Source organism: Penicillium argentinense, assembly GCF_028826775.1.
Source record: "Penicillium argentinense strain IBT 30761 chromosome Unknown utg000003l_segment0_segment0, whole genome shotgun sequence".
In the NCBI taxonomy this organism is placed as follows: Eukaryota; Fungi; Ascomycota; class Eurotiomycetes; order Eurotiales; family Aspergillaceae; genus Penicillium; species Penicillium argentinense.
In genome coordinates, this window is record NW_026622662.1 from 1,533,499 (window position 1) to 1,548,300 (window position 14,802).

General features: G+C 50.2%; 7 protein-coding genes across 7 annotated transcripts; 4 read left to right on the plus strand and 3 right to left on the minus strand.

The window, feature by feature from the left end:
- Window positions 1-99: 99 nt before the first annotated feature.
- Window positions 100-946, minus strand: N7532_002677 (uncharacterized protein; the record flags this gene model as incomplete). The annotated part of the gene is made up of 2 exons (XM_056615171.1): window positions 100-610; window positions 669-946. The coding sequence occupies 2 exons, from the start codon at window positions 944-946 to the stop codon at window positions 100-102; spliced, it is 789 nt and encodes a 262-aa protein (XP_056478143.1).
- Window positions 947-2,250: 1,304 nt separating this feature from the next.
- Window positions 2,251-3,453, plus strand: N7532_002678 (Zn(II)2Cys6 transcription factor domain-containing protein; the record flags this gene model as incomplete). Its single annotated transcript, XM_056615172.1, has 1 exon — window positions 2,251-3,453. One exon carries the CDS (start codon window positions 2,251-2,253, stop codon window positions 3,451-3,453), a length of 1,203 nt encoding a protein of 400 aa, XP_056478144.1.
- Window positions 3,454-3,736: 283 nt separating this feature from the next.
- Window positions 3,737-4,753, plus strand: N7532_002679 (alpha/beta hydrolase; the record flags this gene model as incomplete). The annotated part of the gene is made up of 1 exon (XM_056615173.1): window positions 3,737-4,753. One exon carries the CDS (start codon window positions 3,737-3,739, stop codon window positions 4,751-4,753), a length of 1,017 nt encoding a protein of 338 aa, XP_056478145.1.
- Window positions 4,754-6,711: 1,958 nt separating this feature from the next.
- On the minus strand, window positions 6,712-8,896 carry N7532_002680 (putative phenol monooxygenase; the record flags this gene model as incomplete). Its single annotated transcript, XM_056615174.1, has 5 exons — window positions 6,712-7,097; window positions 7,147-7,603; window positions 7,654-7,676; window positions 7,734-8,508; window positions 8,561-8,896. The coding sequence occupies 5 exons, from the start codon at window positions 8,894-8,896 to the stop codon at window positions 6,712-6,714; spliced, it is 1,977 nt and encodes a 658-aa protein (XP_056478146.1).
- A 168-nt stretch (window positions 8,897-9,064) lies between these two features.
- N7532_002681 (uncharacterized protein) lies at window positions 9,065-9,421 on the minus strand (the record flags this gene model as incomplete). Its single annotated transcript, XM_056615175.1, has 1 exon — window positions 9,065-9,421. One exon carries the CDS (start codon window positions 9,419-9,421, stop codon window positions 9,065-9,067), a length of 357 nt encoding a protein of 118 aa, XP_056478147.1.
- Window positions 9,422-10,075: 654 nt separating this feature from the next.
- On the plus strand, window positions 10,076-11,105 carry N7532_002682 (SNARE domain protein; the record flags this gene model as incomplete). Its single annotated transcript, XM_056615176.1, has 4 exons — window positions 10,076-10,133; window positions 10,196-10,650; window positions 10,707-10,986; window positions 11,041-11,105. The coding sequence occupies 4 exons, from the start codon at window positions 10,076-10,078 to the stop codon at window positions 11,103-11,105; spliced, it is 858 nt and encodes a 285-aa protein (XP_056478148.1).
- A 1,395-nt stretch (window positions 11,106-12,500) lies between these two features.
- Window positions 12,501-14,578, plus strand: N7532_002683 (flavin-containing monooxygenase; the record flags this gene model as incomplete). Its single annotated transcript, XM_056615177.1, has 7 exons — window positions 12,501-12,744; window positions 12,846-13,039; window positions 13,092-13,256; window positions 13,310-13,475; window positions 13,523-13,591; window positions 13,644-14,336; window positions 14,391-14,578. The coding sequence occupies 7 exons, from the start codon at window positions 12,501-12,503 to the stop codon at window positions 14,576-14,578; spliced, it is 1,719 nt and encodes a 572-aa protein (XP_056478149.1).
- Window positions 14,579-14,802: the final 224 nt, after the last annotated feature.

A 14,802-nucleotide genomic window follows, 5' to 3' on the forward strand; every position in this document is an offset into this window, starting at 1 on the left:
GATTTTCGTGAACATACTTTGATGTCTAATCATTTTTCAATTGCTCAATCGCTATATTGAAATTCAAAAGATGCATATCTTCCACAAAAGTAAAATAAATCATCGATTAGAAAGCCCCTGCCGAAACTCTTCGTCCGCCGATTTCCGTGACGCTGGACGTATATCACCTTCCAAACGCGATATCCTAGTCGCAATAACATATGTGCAGACACAAATTATCGCCACTTCGGGCAACATCGTCATAATCAGGTAGGCAGTCGGATTTCCCTTGATCGCATTGAACGTCATATCACTTGACCCGATGAAAATTAGAGAGTATATGACCCGAATGGCCAGTAGTGGAAGGCAGACAGCGACTGCGTTCAACGCCCACCTTTCCTCTTCAAAGTACTCATGCCGACGAAGCCAGAATAGAACAAAGACGCCAATCAGATACGCGTAGATAAGCGCTAGCAAGCCCATACTGGCTTGGCTCCATTTTGTTGGGAGCAAGGGATTTTCAACATCCATGATGGAGACCCATCCTCCAATTGAAATGCCGATGTCGATCCAGGTGATTAATGAGGGAGCCCAGAAGATCCATTTTCCGGCGACGTTGATGACTTTGTTTCTGTCGAGAGGCTTGTTAGCATGGTATCGATGCGATGGTTTGCTTGTAATCCACGCACATTCTTTCGAGAAGTTCAAGCAGGAGGAATATTATCAGGATCATTCCGAGAGACTCGCAGACGAAAATTGTCGCCCAGAGCCCTTGTAGGTCGTTGCTGATGGTTGCGAGTTTGCAGCTGGCGCCGATGATTCGGAGGAGAGTGAAAACACCGATGCAGAACCAGCCTATTTGGCGCATCCATCGGAAATATAGGGCATATAGTAGAGGTACTGAGAAGCTGACTATTTGTGCCACGGCAATTCCGTCGCGATATGTAAAGTTGCCGTCCCCAGCCATCCTGGATAATGTTCAATGTAGTTGTGTCGGTGACCTTGGCAAGATATATCGAGCTTGTTTTCCGTTGGCGGAAGTTCGCAATGTGACAGATTTTGTCGAATTGCGGTATTTCTGGGTCGGAAGAGTCAATATGCAAATTCTTTCATGAACAAAGCCCTTTTTTAATAGCCACCAAGGACCAGACCCTGAAATCAGCGGTGCAGCCTGAGCCCCAGCACGAAGCCATACACACGATCCTGCTGGGGGCATGATTGGCCGACGAAAAGCCCCACAAGTCTGGGCGCACGAGAATGGCAGCACCCGCGAGTTCACGTGACCCGCGGTCTAACATCCCCCCGACTGTGTTTTGGGTAGCGCTGACAGATCGGCAGTCGCGAGACTTGCGCCTCAAGGCTGAGTAGTGGGGGCTATTTATGTCTCCGCTGTGGCAGTTCTTCAGTTATCTTGTATGATGGTGAACTTAAGCATGTTGGAAATTACACGTCATAACGGGATTACGGGTTGGAATAGACCCGAGCTTCTGCTAGTAATCAGCTGTATCGAGAAGTTTTCTACGCGAAAAATCAGAACTGAGAAGATGGCATGAATTACTCGAAGCTCGCAGGAAGTATGGAAATTGAAACACAAAATATGGAATAAAAGTGAAAAGGTTAGTGCAGGAACGCGCACCTCAAGAAAGTGGATATCTGGGTGCGTGGGACCTCAACCTGCAAAACAACCCCATAATATATTGCGCGGTGTCAACTTCAACACACTACTTCCGACTCAAATACTCATTCCATGTCCTTAAAGAATACATACTCTATAGCGGCTTCTCTGAAGAATCATCCCCTTAATTTGTAGTACCAAATTCCAAGTAAAAGCGGCCCAAAGTACCTCCTCTTTCTAAACTGCGGTTGGGTGGGTTGTCCATATGTCGGTCCCCCACGTTATGCTGCTGGTAACTGGCTTGCCATATGTTCTGTCGGACTGGACAGCTCCTATTGAATCGCTGTCCATCCTAAAATGGTAGTTAATTTTTTTCATCTATCTCTTTCTTGCTTTCCCAAGGTTCTACCTACGTACTTATTGTAGTGAGGGATGTGCTGCTCTGGTCGACAAAACAAACTGTCCAGTCCAGATAACCATGGGGTCACGTGGTCTAGAGCCAAGTCAAGCCCCTGTGTAAACTCTACTTCCTCACACGTGCAGACAGAATACCATATGGGGACGAGCGCAAGCCTCAAGGCTCTTGAGACATTTAGTTTCCGAATCAAGTGGATATGTCAGAATAATCTGTACCAATCTGGATACTCGCATCCACCATGCCCCCTCGTCGCTCCCATCAGAAGTCCCACACCGGCTGCCTCACCTGCAAACGCCGGCGCGTCAAATGTGACGAAGCGGGTCCTCCGTGCAAGCGCTGCGAGACTCGGGGTGCAGCCTGCCAATATGCTATCCTTCCCATCCGCCCATCGTCCCTATCAGGCCACGAGACACTGGAAGCGGACCGAACAACAGAATCAAGAGTTGATGCCGAAGCAGCCTGCCCGTTCTTCCCTGCCAAAACTCGTCACCTGGAGCTCCAGCTCATGCATCGGTGGTCTACCACTACCTACAAATGCTGCTGTACCCCGGGCTCTGGCGATGAGGCACTTTGGCAGCTCACAGTGCCAGCTCTCGCACTCGAATACGACTTCCTTTTGAATGGACTGTTGGCCTTGTCAGCCTTTGAAAGTGCCAGTGTACTCATGAACCATGACCGCAAGGATTCAAACTATGATCACTATATCCATTCGGCAATTGAATACCAAGTCCTTGCACTAGCCAATTTCCGCACGCAACTTGTTTCTCGTCAATGCTATGACCGCAAGGCTACTCTGTGCTTTTCGCTGATGTTAATGGTCCTCGCTTTTGCATCAGCGCGATTTCGTCAGTATACTTCATGCGATGAACAGGACAGTATATTGTCAACAGCTATTGCCCATTTCGAACTTGTTCGTGGCGCTGTGCAAGTTGCAGAAGGTGACGGGGACCAGATTACCGACAGTGAATACGTGCAAAAGCTGACGCCGTTTCACGACCTTCCCCAGGTGGCTGTTGACCCATCTATCACGAAGCTCATAACTGAACTCGGCCAATTGAATGATAGGAGGATCGTCGAGAGTTCTCAAGAGTTAGAGGAGCGACGCATGCAACAAATCGCTTTCTGGGAGTCGTGCAAGAAGGCTCTGTCTTTGCTCCAAGAGTGCTTTCAACGATGTGTCGGACCAGTCTATCGAGGGTATGCACTGGGATGGCTGAATATGGCTGGTGAAGAATATGTTCAGACCATTAAAGCAAAAGATCATACGTCGCTGTTGATATTGATGGTTTGGGGCGTTCTTGTTGAGAGGCTCGGACAAGATGTGTGGTGGGCTCAGGATTTCGGTATCTCGTTGGTGAACGAAATTTCGAATCGAGATCTCGGTACTGTTGCAGATGAGTCGACACAACGAATGATCTTTCGGGTCCAGGAGTTGGTTTGAGTAACGACCGTGACGGTGAGAAGAGCTCATTTCATAGTGAGCGGGGCAACTATTATGTGGAAAGGTTGATCGCCATTGGCTGGATCGGATCGCGATCGTGTTCGTATCTTACGAACACGAGCCTGCCTCGCAAACAGTTCTGGTATACACACGCCCTCAGCGAGATAACTTAAATATGAATGCCAGAGCACTCCTTCGAAAGCTGGAAAAGTTCAGATTTATTTGCTGATACGAGTATTCTGACCACGACTATCTCGCCTACTCAATCATTGCCAACTTCACAATGGCAACACGCGCTATACCGAAGCCACACCTTCGGGTATCAACTACCTCAAGCAGGTCTTCATCACCGGTCCTCTCAGAAACAACGCGCTTTCACCAGGAACTCAACCTAAGTGATGGCCGTACCCTCGGATACGCAGAATACGGCAACAGCACCGACTACCCCCTCATCTACTTCCACGGCTACCCATCCTCACGCCTAGAAGGCTGGGGCTTCGGTAAATGGCCGCAGAAGCACGGCTTCCGCCTTATAGTCCCAGATAGACCAGGCTTCGGACTATCGAGCTACCAGCCAAACCGTCGGCTCCTTGACTGGCCAGCCGACGTCCAAGCTCTCGTCTCGCATCTGGGTCTATCGCGATTCGCCGTCATGGGTTGTTCTGGCGGTGGACCGTACGCGGTAGCTTGTGCGCATCTCTTACCTCCACAAATGATGTCTGCCGTAGCTGTGATCGCGGGTTCGCCGCCCTGGACTGCTGGGATTGAGAATGTGACCGTTAGCAGGAAGCTGCTTTCCCGCGCGGCGACCAATTGCCCAACAGCCCTGGAAATGGCTCTTAATCCTCTACTTGGTGTGATAAAGTGGATTGGAGAGTCAGCTCCTGTATCCAGATGGTTGGATGCATGGATTGAGGGGATGAAGATGGAGAAGGAGAAGGGAGATGAGCAGGATGTACAAGAAGAGTTGTCGACAGAAGAGGCGAGGAAACGGATGATGGCCACTTCATTTGAGGCTTTTGCACAAGGCTCTGCTGCCGCGGTCCAGGAGGCGCGGTTATTGTCTCAGGATTGGGGGTTCGAGTTCCAGGACGTCCCCTATAAAGGGATTCGGATTTGGCATGGAACCAAGGATACAAATGCGCCCATTGGTATGGTACGCTATATGGCCGAGCGCCTTCCGAAACCCGTATTTCATGAGCTTAATGAAGATCATTATACTATGGGGCATCATTTTGAGGAGGCGATCGTTGACTTGATTGGAATTGAAACGAGGAAGAAAGGCGATGGATCGTGTTGATGTTGCACATATGCCTTGTCATTACACATATTGCGAGATCTTGACACTATATCACTACCGGCAAATAGACGTGAATTCAGCGTTGGCACTGACTTTGTCATGTTCGTGCGGCTGTGCTTGGAATGAATTAGTATATATGCCTCTATATGGAAGTTATGGACTAATCTATTGCGGAGGAATGTTTGCCAAAACCTTTTCTAGGGATGAAGCAAAAAAAAAATTCGACGAAAACCATTTTTACTAGTTAATCATAAAGCTACTTTAGCATCCTTTAAAAAATTATCTGCCGTTCCTGCTGCACCAGTGTGATAATCCAATCTCGCCCCAGCGGGACAACACCGAGCACCGGTGACGATCCCTACCTAAATGCGTAATCCTTGAGAGCATCTCAGCCTCGCCCAATTCGCCATTTCAACTCTGCAGGATCATCCGCCCGCCGCAAAAGGACTAGCTTTCCTCAACCTCGCGCCAAAAAGCCAAAGCAAAACCGGTGCCGAAATCCCAATAAACACAAACGCAAAAGCAAGAACATTATTACCTCATCCATACCGCAGCGCTCGAAAAATATACGGAGCGGAAAGAGGGAACGTAAATCCGACAATCGCGCGCAGACACGTCGCAGCAGCTAATGCGCTGGATGCGTATCGCGTGTACGCATTGACGATGCAGGCTCTGGATACACTGGAACGCGATGATTTTCCCGATAGAGAAAATGAATATCCCAATGTTGGGGGCGATCCAGTGGGTGTGGTGTTCTGCGGTCCAGCCGTAGATGAATAGACCCGCTGGATTGCAGAATGCCGCTATGGACATGAGTGTGATTAGGAGTTCTGGAGCGGCTGCGCCATTATTCCTTGTTGTTAGGCGATGGTAGATTATGCCGAGTAGTTGGGTGCAGCCTTGTGCGCCGAATAAAGGAGCCCAGACCAATGGAGAAGTAGTTTAGTCCGTCGATGCTGGGCGATTCGTTGTAGTACTCAAGACTTGTCCAGAGGGTGGGGAAGTTGCGAGGGTAAAGTAGATGAACCTGTAGACGAACGCCATGTATATTGATAGGATTTGGATAATTGGTTGTGTTCCAAGGAGACGGTAGGGACGGATCAGGGCTGTTCTGAGGAAGACATCACCGATCTTCTTATGTTGGCATTCACCGTCGATTATAAAACCCGTGTGACCGGTTTCTTGTTTAAAGCGCTTTGTTCGCGTGCTAAGGACTATCGGTGCATATGTTTCTGCTAGGAACCAACATCCCAAATTTGATATCGCGCCTGCTGCGATTGTGTTTGCGTAGAAGACCCATCTCCATGTTGTTTTTCCTGCGATGAATGCCCCTGCTATAGGGCCGACAGCTGGTCCGAATAAGGGGGCTAACCCCTACATTGTGAGTATTTTAGCTCTTTCCTTCGCTGTGAACCGGTCACCGAGGACGGCACCGCCGACTAGAGGAAGACTATTTGTTCGGATCCCATATCGCAGATAAGTAAATCTACCGAGAGTGGCGCACTGCACCTTAGCCCCGAGAGGATTGGAAAAGAATCATCTGACCGAAAGTCTTCGCGAAACCGCAAGCAAAGTGGGTATCGGGATCTTGGTGATGGTTACCACATCTGTTGGATCAATTTCAGTCGTAGCGGTTATTCGTGCGTAGACGTGGGAACATGAAATAGAGAACATCCATGATCACAAAGAGGGACATCAGATGCTTTAGGGATATGCATGCAATGGGTCCTGGACAACTCGGCGTTTGGAAATAGCCGAGAGAGCCATCGCCGGGCGCCAGCAAATTCGATGAATTGTGGCACTTTACTCCGTCGCTCGCCGTGGACGTACCGGAACTCCAAAATCCTCTGTATGGAGCAAAGAATGAATACAGGAGTCGGAAACTGCATGCCATATCATGATCTCATTCATTTAGTGTATATTGTAAGACTTTCGAATCTCGCAGCGATCAGAGAAGTTTAGACCGTGCGAATTAGAGACTGTAAGTAAGCCTCCACACGCTGAACATCGCCTAAGCCCGCAACAATTCCAATGTAGCCATCCGGACGTACGATAGCCAACACCCCCTCAGCAGGATCAACACCGTAGACACCATAGACATCATCGAGCTCATATCCACTATAGAAAGACATCTCAGAGTACCTCTTCACCTCGCTGGGTATATCATTCCACATAATTTCCTTCTCAAGACGTGGATGAATAACTACCTGCCCAAGTACTGACTTGGGGAAGCGCGAGATGACATTTCCAAGGGCAGCAAGTGTCTTCGCTGAGATACCTTGGTGGCTGAGTAAATCCGAGGACGTGAGACAGAGGATACGGAAGCGACCCGTCGACGCAAAATCTAATCATCGTCAGTGAATCAAATCGCAACCCAATAGGCATGATCTTACCATCTTGCAAGTCGCGCCGATACCCATCCGCATGCCGTACAGCGCGAACATTAAGTAATCGGCGTCCAGGACGGAGAATACCAGACAGGTAATCCTCGCCGGCAATTGGGTTCTTCTTCCCATCCAGCGCTCGAGTCACGGCCATGTTCTCTGGATATTCAATTCCACAACCGCTGGTGAAGCCATTTCCTCGGCTAAACACCTCCAGGAATTCCTCGTGTGTGAGTCCGCCGACGCCGTCTTCCGAGGCGCCGATTTTGCCGGAGAACATTGAAGAGAAGTCGCGATCGAACGCGATGAGTTTCTCGGCGATTGTGTGTCGTTCTGTGTGGTATGTGTCTAGGATGGGGTCTGCCTTTGCACTGGCTGCGTGTGGAGTTAGGCCGTGGATTGAGTAGGCTAGTTTCCAGGCGAGGTTATAGGAGTCCATCATTGAGACGTTCATTCCTTGGCCGGCCTAATATAGATCAGTAATTGCTGAGATCATCTTTTAGGGTATGCGTTTACCTTTGGGCTGTGGGTATGACAAGCTGGAAAGTGGCAGTTAGCAAGCTTCAACACGTAAGGACAGGTGGCATAGGACATACCATCACCAGCAATGAAAACTCGATTCACGCCTTGCGAATCCTTGACCGAAAAATTATCTGTGACCCGCTGCCCAATCTGATACGCAGCCCACCAATCGACCGCACCATCCTTCTTCGGCCGGATATAATACGGCTTAAAAGCGGCAGCGGCATTCTCAAAGATCGTCTGCTCCGTAACCTGACTCCGTCTAGCCCGAGCATCAACCGGTGGTGTATTAGCACCATTGACAGGCTGCTGATCACCATCAGGCTTCACGTCCCCAGGCACCTGCACATACAACCGGGTGAGATAATCCCCTGTCGCGATCCTCTCGCGCGGAATAACCATGACCGAACCAGCAGGCGAATGAATCGCACACCGGCGTCTAATGTCGGGGAAATCTGTATCGACAACCAAGTCGACGACGCCCCATACATGATCGAGTGACTCGCCTTCCAGTTTCAGGCCCATGCTGCGTCGCACGACGGAATGCGCGCCGTCTGCGCCGACTAGGTATTTTGAGTGGACGGTCCGTTGTTGGCCATCTGTTTCGATTGTTGCGATAACTGGGAACTCTGCATCGTCTTCTTCGTCGATTTTCACGTCGATGAGCTTTGTGTTTCGCTGCACGCCCCGTTGCGAATATCGATGTAGATCGGTCTCGAGGATTCGTTCAATTCGGCCTTGGTGGATGGTGACTTCATGGGGATAGCGCGCGGGGACCGCGACGTCGGGGATTATTGATGTGCGCTCGATAATCTTATTCTTATCGATTGAGGGGTTCCAAAATGCGACCTGTTCGTGTTAGACTAACTGCCAGAAGGTACAATATTTCGGCGAAATATACCTGCCACATTTGACACCCCTCGGCCAGAATCTCGTCTGCGAGACCCAGCGATTTGAGCGTCTCGAGCGTCCGCGGTTGAAGCCCATCTGCCTGTCCAGACTTCAACGTGGTCTGCTTCGCATCGACGCAGAGCAATGACTCGTCGCTTAACCCATACCGCGCCAACAACAGGTTCAGCATGAGACCAGCCGGTCCCGCGCCGACAATCACGACCTCATATTTCTCGACATCCGTATTACGGTCAGGGGGTGAGGAGAGTCGCGGGAGAGGAGGCGCAAAGGAAGGGAGGACGCGCAGCTCGCGCGACGCGGCCGCGTACTCGGTGAAGACGGGCATGGGAGTGTGCACACGCCTTGCGAGCTGGGTGCTTTGGGTATTTACTAGAGTCCGTGGTCTTGCGACTCAATTGCGGGGAGATTTATATCTATGTTTGCGCTGCCTCGGTCATTGAGCGGAATTCTGGATAGCGGGGAATCTCTTCGATGTGCGATGCGATGTTGTTCGTCACGGCGTTGGGGCAGGTGGATCAGTTGGCTTCGAGGACCAGTGGGAGGCGCGAGAATTGTGGGCGATCGGTGGACTGGAGGGGAGATGTGGATTGGTGAGATTCTGGTAATCAACAGTCATGGCCGGGGAGTAGCGAGTAGCCAGCTCGGATATACGAGGGCGGCTATAGACCCCCGCATTGCGGTCGGAAATATGCAACATGAATGTGAGGACGATGTTATTGTCCAAGGGATTGCGGACATAGGTGAAGGGTGGAATTAAGGAAGAAGGAGCAATGGGCATCGAGACCGGGGATTCCCATTGGATTGGGGGCGATAAGCTCAAAGCTTCCCCCGGAATATTGAAACGTGCCATGTTGGCATGGTCACGTTACTCCTACGTACCAGAGAAGCAATGCCATCCTCGAGTGCTAAGACATTAGAGAATCTGATCTCCTTGATTTGATCTTCTTATCTTTCAATCACGTCGCGCGTGGCCAGCTAAGCACTGTCCTCCATGGTCGCAGCCGCCCCAAAACCATTAGCATTGCCCAATGCAGGTAGCATTTAGATTCATTATTAGTAATCCCAAGCGAATGGGCTCCCCGTTGAATATTATTCGACGTCAGCACTGAAGTGCGAGGCTCAGCCTGGTTCAGCTGCGGCTCAGCCATCGCAGTCCGAACCTATTTTGGGAAAGCTTCAGGCAACGGCCGGGGGGCGAAGGATCACCGCGCCAATGACGCCCCGCCCCCATGTACGATGCAGAAAACCGTGGTCGGCCTTATGACTGCCTGGGGAGTCCTGAAAAGATTCAAAATCTTTTTGGACTCTTCGAAATTTCAGGCATCCTCATTTGGTGCGGCTCAGGTATTTCTCTGCCTGGAGAATCTGAACCACGAACTACGAACGCCTCGGGGCACTAGCGCGGATCACGAATACAAGAAAGGCACGGCACCATCGCATCACATTCGACATTCCAGACTTGGGAACGAGGACCCTGCACACCCTAAAGAAAGCCAGAGACAAAATGAGCAACTACGCCTACACCCGGGACCTCGAGTCCGGTCCTACGATCGACGGATACGGTACACAACTACCCTGACCACAGCGCACGCATGAAATTTTTAGCTAACCATTACCCTGACAGAACTCGAAGACCGCGCGACCTTCCAAGCAGTGTTCGAAAAGCGACGGCTGATCAACGACGAACTGACAATAATCAAGCAAAACCAGGACTACCTCCGACCAGCACAACAAGCAGTCCTAGACGCCACAACCTCAACCGAGGATTTCATAGCCAACCAGCGAATGAGCACTCTCGATAGCGACATCTCAGAATCATTCAAGCAGATCCGTGGACTTATTGCCGAGCTCAAAGCAATACCCAACAGCAGCGATCCGCGCGTGCAAGAACAAATCAACATCATCAGCCAGAATGTCAAGGTGCAGATGAACGAGTACCGCAAAGAGCAGCTCGATTTTGAGAAAAAGTTGCGCTCGCAGGTTAGGAGGAGATATGAGATCTCCAGACCGGAAGCTACGCCCGAGGAGATTGATGCTGGTGTGGAGAATGTAATTGCGGGTGGGGAGCAGATTTTCATGGTATTTCTCACAGTTGCTTGTGCTTGTTAGGCTTGGCTCGGATGCTAATTGTATAGGTCCAAGGCGTACGGTCTCAACAGGCCACCGATGCACGCAACGCGGTCCAGCAGCGATCGGCGGCCATTCGCAAGATCGAACAGGACCTCACAGCTCTGAGCGAGTTGTTCCAGGAAGTTGCGGAGCTGGTCGAAAAACACGAGTACCAGGTCAAGACGATTGATGAAAATGCAAAGTCTGCGGAGGATAATCTAGCTAATGCAAATGAGAAGTTGTCTTTGGCTATCCGGAGCGCACGAGCTGCGAAAAAGTGGAAGTGGTGGATTCTGCTTGTTGTGGGTGAGTGCTAACTGCGCCTTTCACCTGTACAGGTCATGGGCTAACATCGTCCAGTCCTCATCATTGCTATCATCGTCGCTGTCTGCGTTGCCTGGTGCAAGGTCACGAATCATTGCTAGACTCGGTATTCCTAATGTTTGCGTTTTGATGTAATAATTAATGACACGAATGAGAATCCATTGTTGATGAATTTGCGCAGTCAATTTGCCCTCAGTTATTTGCGCTCCCATCATTCGCGCCCTGACAAATAGTTAACTAGTGTAGTGGGGAGACGACCCCCTCCCCCTACTACATGGGTGCCATCCAGACTATGTGACATAGCCGGCAGTATACGGTGGCCGGATAGCTAGTTCTAGAATGCACCTTCTTACACCTCCCCGACCTAACCCCTACATTTGGGATTCTCGCTATTTCCTGATTGCCACGCGTGTGTTTTGTGGTGGTTTTTCTGCTGAATCGACCCGCACGTCTCAGCGCGTGCTGCCATCGAGCGTTCCCCTCTTCACTAGTTACCCACGGCATGTTTGACGTAATCGGCGGTGGGGCATAACTAACTACGTTGGCCTCGGTTTTAGGTATAATTCCGCACCAACACGAGCCTCGTATCAAACTGGCCTTCGGCAATGCGCAACCCACTCGTTTCCGCAAACACGGCAGAGGGCAGCCTCCGATGCCGACGCGCCCAATTGCTCACTACTACAAACTCGGACAGTAATCGAGGGAGGGAATGAAAGTTACCTTTGAGTCGCTGCATCGCAAAGTTACGATGCCACACTGGGAGGCATTCATCGTCTCTCCCTTGAACATTTCGTAATTACGCCTTGGATTATGTGGCTTTGCTATTGCATTTTTTTGCTTTTTAGCTATCCTCATCACTGGAAAACGAGATGCAACCTCGAATTCTAATAGAGAGATCTGGATTACGCTAGTCTACAGCTAACTTGGCACATCCACTCCGCAACCCATGCTCCTCAAACCCCCGAGACCAATGCAAGCCACCGCCATATCAATTTCAAACCACCCAGTTTCAATTCCAGCCGAAAGGCGTAGATAAATACGGCCAAACCAAGAACCCCCCGCATTGCGCCGTGTGGGGTTCCTGGCAATGGGGTATTTCCGGTCAGCCAGTCAGCATCGGTCCGTCGCTAAGTTACGGATCTATGTCTGAACGTTAGCGATGATCATGGGTTTAGGTTCATCCAATGACCCTAGATCCGGATAGATGTGGATCCTGAAATGGGGGATTTCCAGCAGCTTCTTGCGAAAGGGTCTTACGCCGCTTTTGTGGAGTACGATTGTGGTCTTGATTGACTGGTTATTCGCCTTTCTGGAATATCCGATGCACATCAACCCATTTGATCCAGCAGATGTGTTATGGTACTTGCTGATGGAGCTCTGTGGATTTCCTGGTGTCCGGAAGTCGGCCGCGGGCTCGTATGACCTTATAAACGGGCCAGCCTCGGTCTTGGGTGTCTTTTTGCTTCTATTCATCTTAAATATCTATCAATTTCAAAATGAGACGCATCTCTCGCATTTTCGGTGGCAGCTCTGATCCCGTCCCTGCTTCGTCCGAAACGGTGCATAGCTCCGCTGAACCCCTGAAACAGAGTATTGCAGAGCGGTCTATCGATGAGGCTCGTCCGCTGAGACTTATTGTTATCGGAGCCGGTATTTCTGGAATCCTTTCCTGCATTCGGTTCAGACAGCGCATTCCGAACATTAATATCTGCATTTATGACAAAAATGAAGATATTGGGGGTACCTGGTTGGAGAATAGATATCCAGGCTGTGCTTGCGGTTTGAAGGACTTTGACCCAAGTTGTGATATTGAGCATCTGACTAATTAAGCTGCTGTACAGACATCCCCGCGCATACCTACCAAGCTTCCTTTGAACCAAACAAGGAGTGGTCTGCATTCTACGCCAGCGCGCCAGAGATCCACCAGTACTGGAAACATGTCGTGGATAAATACGGCTGCATGGAGTCTATCAAATTAAGACAGCTGGTGACGTCGGCTACATGGAATGAAAAAAGTTCCAAATGGCAACTTCAGGTGTGTTTACAACTTGATGGCATCGGATATAAGTCTCACAAATTCGCCTCAGATCGACGATTTGAGCAATGGCTCGACATATGCCGATGCAGGCGATATTGTCATCCAGGGGACTGGCTCTCTAAATAATTGGAAGTGGCCCAATATTCCTGGTTTGCATGACTTCAAGGGGAAGTTGCTTCACAGCGCGCGTTGGGACGAGCAGTATGATTACTCGGTATGGGCATCCTTCCTTTCCATGATCTGCCACTCTGCTAATTTATCGGGTAGGAAAAACGTGTCGCGGTCATAGGAAATGGCTCAAGTGGTATTCAGATTGTTCCAGGGCTGCTGCCAAAGGTGTCGCGCATTGACCATTACGTTCGGACCCGCACTTGGGTATCACCTACTTTTGCGCGAGATCATATTGAGAAGCATGGCAATGGGGAGGACAACTGTAGGTTTGCCAATTCGGTATTTGGTGTCAAGCTAATCTGAACATAGTCGCTTTCTCGGCCGCGGATATTGAGGAGTTCAAGAATGATCATGACGCATATCAGACATTCCGAAAAGGTGCGATCAGCCGATCACTTCCATGTGAAAGATTTTCTAACATCTTATTCAGGCGTGGAGTTAGAGCTACAGTCCATTCATGAGGCAACCCTCACAGGAACACCCATGCAGCTCGGAGCACATGACGTCTTCGTGGAGAACATGAAGAGACGACTAGCAAAGAAACCAGAGCTCATAGACGAACTCATTCCATCATTCCCACCTGCCTGCAGACGCCTGACTCCAGGGCCCGGCTACCTCGAGGCGTTGACCGATGAAAAGGTGGACGTCATCAAGTCCGAGATCATCAAAATTGACGAAGAAGGCATCATCACAGCAGACGGTCAACACCGACCCGTCGACGCGATCGTTTGCGCAACCGGGTTCGACACGACCTGCACTCCTCGATTCCCCATCAAGGGTCGCAACGGAGTGCTGCTATCCGAACGATGGAAAGAAACGCCCGAGACATACATCTCAATTGCGACAGATGGATTCCCGAACTATTTCATCTCGCTAGGTCCGAATGCGAGTCTTGGGGAAGGAAATCTTCTTTTGCTCATTGAGAAGGAGGTTGACTATTTCACACAGTGTGTGGCTAAGATGCAGCGAGACAATATTCGAGCTATGGTCCCACGACGTGACGCTGTTCGTCGCTTTACGGGGTATTGCGATGAGTATTTTAAGCGGACTGTGTTTGGGGGTAAGTGTCGTAGTTGGTATAAGGGTGGTACTGAGGGGGGCCGAATTATTGCTCTGTGGCCTGGTAGGTTCCCTTACACTCCTCATTAATAATTCCGTCTGGTTGACTCGAACCTAGGATCGTCTCTGCATGCGATGAAAGTGTTTGAACGGCCTCGATGGGAGGACTTTGAGTATGAGTATCTTGATGATAACCCGTTCGGGTGGATCGGGGATGGATGGACGGAGAACGAGAAGTATGGAAGGATCAATGTCGACTATCTAGATGACGACCAGGTGGATTTCCCCGCCCCCAACTCGATTTGAGTCTCAAATCTGGGGTTTGCGGAGGTGTGCGAATGACACAACGAACCTCTTTATTCATTCCATGCGTATTTACTGCTGGCGCTGTTCAGTTCCGAGTCTGTAGCTTCAGTCTGAGCTCCCACAAGGCCAAGTTCGTATGGCTGGCATAGTGTTAGAATGCAGATCGGACCAAGTCCGGCTGTCGAGATCGTGATATCATCGCCGTACCACACGATACGCTTTCC